We start from the raw sequence: 2,093 nt of genomic DNA, 5'->3' as shown, positions 1-2,093 counted from the left end.
CTCCCCCCCCCCCCCTCCCCCTCACCTGCCTAGCTGTCCAGCAACAGCAACAGAGCTATAGAGTTTTTGCTGAGAGCTAGTCCTCCTGTGAACAGTGCCTCTTGGTGTACTGGAGGATGACCAATTGGAGGTTTTATCTCAGGTGAATAGCCAGAAGTTAACTTAACTTAAGCTAGATAGCACAGTTCAAAGTTAATCCTCACCTGACGTGGCATATCTTTGGGCACTTAGGGCATTTATACACATGCATTTTTGTGCCGGGACGCACCAGAGGTCTGGTGCATTGGAGTAGACTTGATTAACCGAGTCTGCTCTGCACACAAGCTGACGTGCCCAGCACCGTGTCACTTGCAGTTGTATAAGCAGTGAAATGTGTGTCAGCACGGAGAAAATGGCAACGGTGCACTTTTGAACTAAAACACCTTATGCGTGTTTTAGTTCAAAAGTGGACCACTGCCATTTTGTGCGTGCTGATGCACATTTCACTGCTTATACAACTGCAAGCGATGCAGTGCTGGGTGCTTTTCAAAGCAACTAGCATGGTGGCACTTGCATGTATAAAAATGCCCTTATCTCTCACTAATGATTCCTAATTGATGATCATTCAGGTTGCCTATGCACATGCTCAAGGGTGGGTAGGTATGTTTTAATTAGAGCGGTGCCCTGACAGTCGCTTTAATTAAAACGTCTCACCATCAGGTGTATTAAACCCCTGTGCATTTTAAAATGGCGATGGGACACTTTATCTAAAGCTAATTTGACAAGGTTTAGATCAAGCGCCCTCACAACCGTTTTTAAAAATGTGTTTAATACATATTAAAGGTGTTTAATACATGTGACAGTGAAGCAATGCTGGGGCGTTCTAATGAGAATGAGCACACGTACAGGCCGCCTTAAACTCTAAATGCTGTTCACATAGTCTAATCATAACGTGTAATTTCACCCTTAGACTCTGTCATCCCTTCATTTGTCACATAGCCAAATTATACACATTAAGTTCTCTTCATCTCTCCTCCTAAACAAATCTCTTCAGTCTCATTAAAGTAAATATCCATAGCAAGACTGAAACTGAAATACTGCAATTTATGAATTTATAACAAGGTCGAGATTTGATTCATTTAGCTATTTTGATATTTCAGGGCTCACAATCCTTTTTTTTGTTTTCTCTCATAGGTTCAGGCCATTTCTTTCACCACTGCTTTGATCTCCTTGTTTGAACGACCAGCTAGTTCCCCTGAAGGAGAGGAAGCAACAGTGACCATCAGCTGGCAGGAGCTGGTCTCTGGGTATCACAAATGCTGCTATACATTAAAGCATAAACTTCATTATAAAGACTGGGTTAAGCAAGGTACTGAATCTGAACAAAAATGAAAGCCTAAAAAGTCTCATGGAATGTATTCAATGGTAAATGCCCATGAGTGCCTAGAAGCTATTGTTAATTGCTTGTCTAGGGAATCCAGCCAGGAAACTCATCCTGTATCTATAATAGTAATGAGTGTCACTAATTCTGGGTAAATTATTTTCCCAGTGATTTCCTTCTGTTGTATTTGATTCATCTTCTCCCCAAACTCTCAAGCTATGCAGGAGGAAACAGATGTTTACCACCATGCATGCAACTTTAACCTGATTTTTCTCTTTAAAAAATGTTCATATTTGTTGTCAAAAGGTTTGTGATACAGGGTTTGCAGCACCCTCTGAAAGAGATCCTGCAGACTTGCCCCAGTATTGCCTGAAGAGGTGGCCTGGCCAAGAAACAACCCAAGTCCTTGGGAGTTAATTTTCTAGCAGGAGCAGCTCAAGGAGACACTGCCAGCTATAAGTTAATTAGGTGCTTCTGAGACCATTTGGGCTAAGCACCTTAAAGGATGGGAAGGAAATTGCTGATTAGCAGCTGGAGTAGGAATGCTGGGGAAGTATGAGTACTTCTGAGACATAGCTTGTACTTGGGGGGTGGTAGATTGAGTTTACCTGGAAAATTATTTGGGATATGTAGCTAGAGACTCCTGCCAGGCATATGGGAAGTCCTGGGCCTGGGGAAATGAGCATCAAAGTTCCCATTGAGTTCAGCAGTGCCAGAGTTTTTCCAGCGATGT

General features: G+C 42.6%; 1 protein-coding gene across 1 annotated transcript in view; it reads left to right on the top strand.

Moving 5' to 3' along the window:
- WDR49 (WD repeat domain 49) overlaps nucleotides 1-2,093 on the top strand; it is a 68,939-nt gene that overhangs the window by 20,236 nt on the left and 46,610 nt on the right. Inside the window, exon 5 of the mRNA XM_014517484.2 lies at nucleotides 1,174-1,348. Within this exon, the coding sequence (XP_014372970.1) occupies nucleotides 1,174-1,348 (175 nt within the window). The remainder of the gene's footprint in view (nucleotides 1-1,173; nucleotides 1,349-2,093) is intronic.

This window comes from Alligator sinensis, unplaced genomic scaffold (assembly GCF_000455745.1).
Source record: "Alligator sinensis unplaced genomic scaffold, ASM45574v1 scaffold787_1, whole genome shotgun sequence".
Classification (NCBI taxonomy): Eukaryota; Metazoa; Chordata; order Crocodylia; family Alligatoridae; genus Alligator; species Alligator sinensis.
The sequence above is the reverse complement of the archived record's forward strand: the minus strand, read 5'-3'. Positions and strand labels throughout refer to the sequence as shown.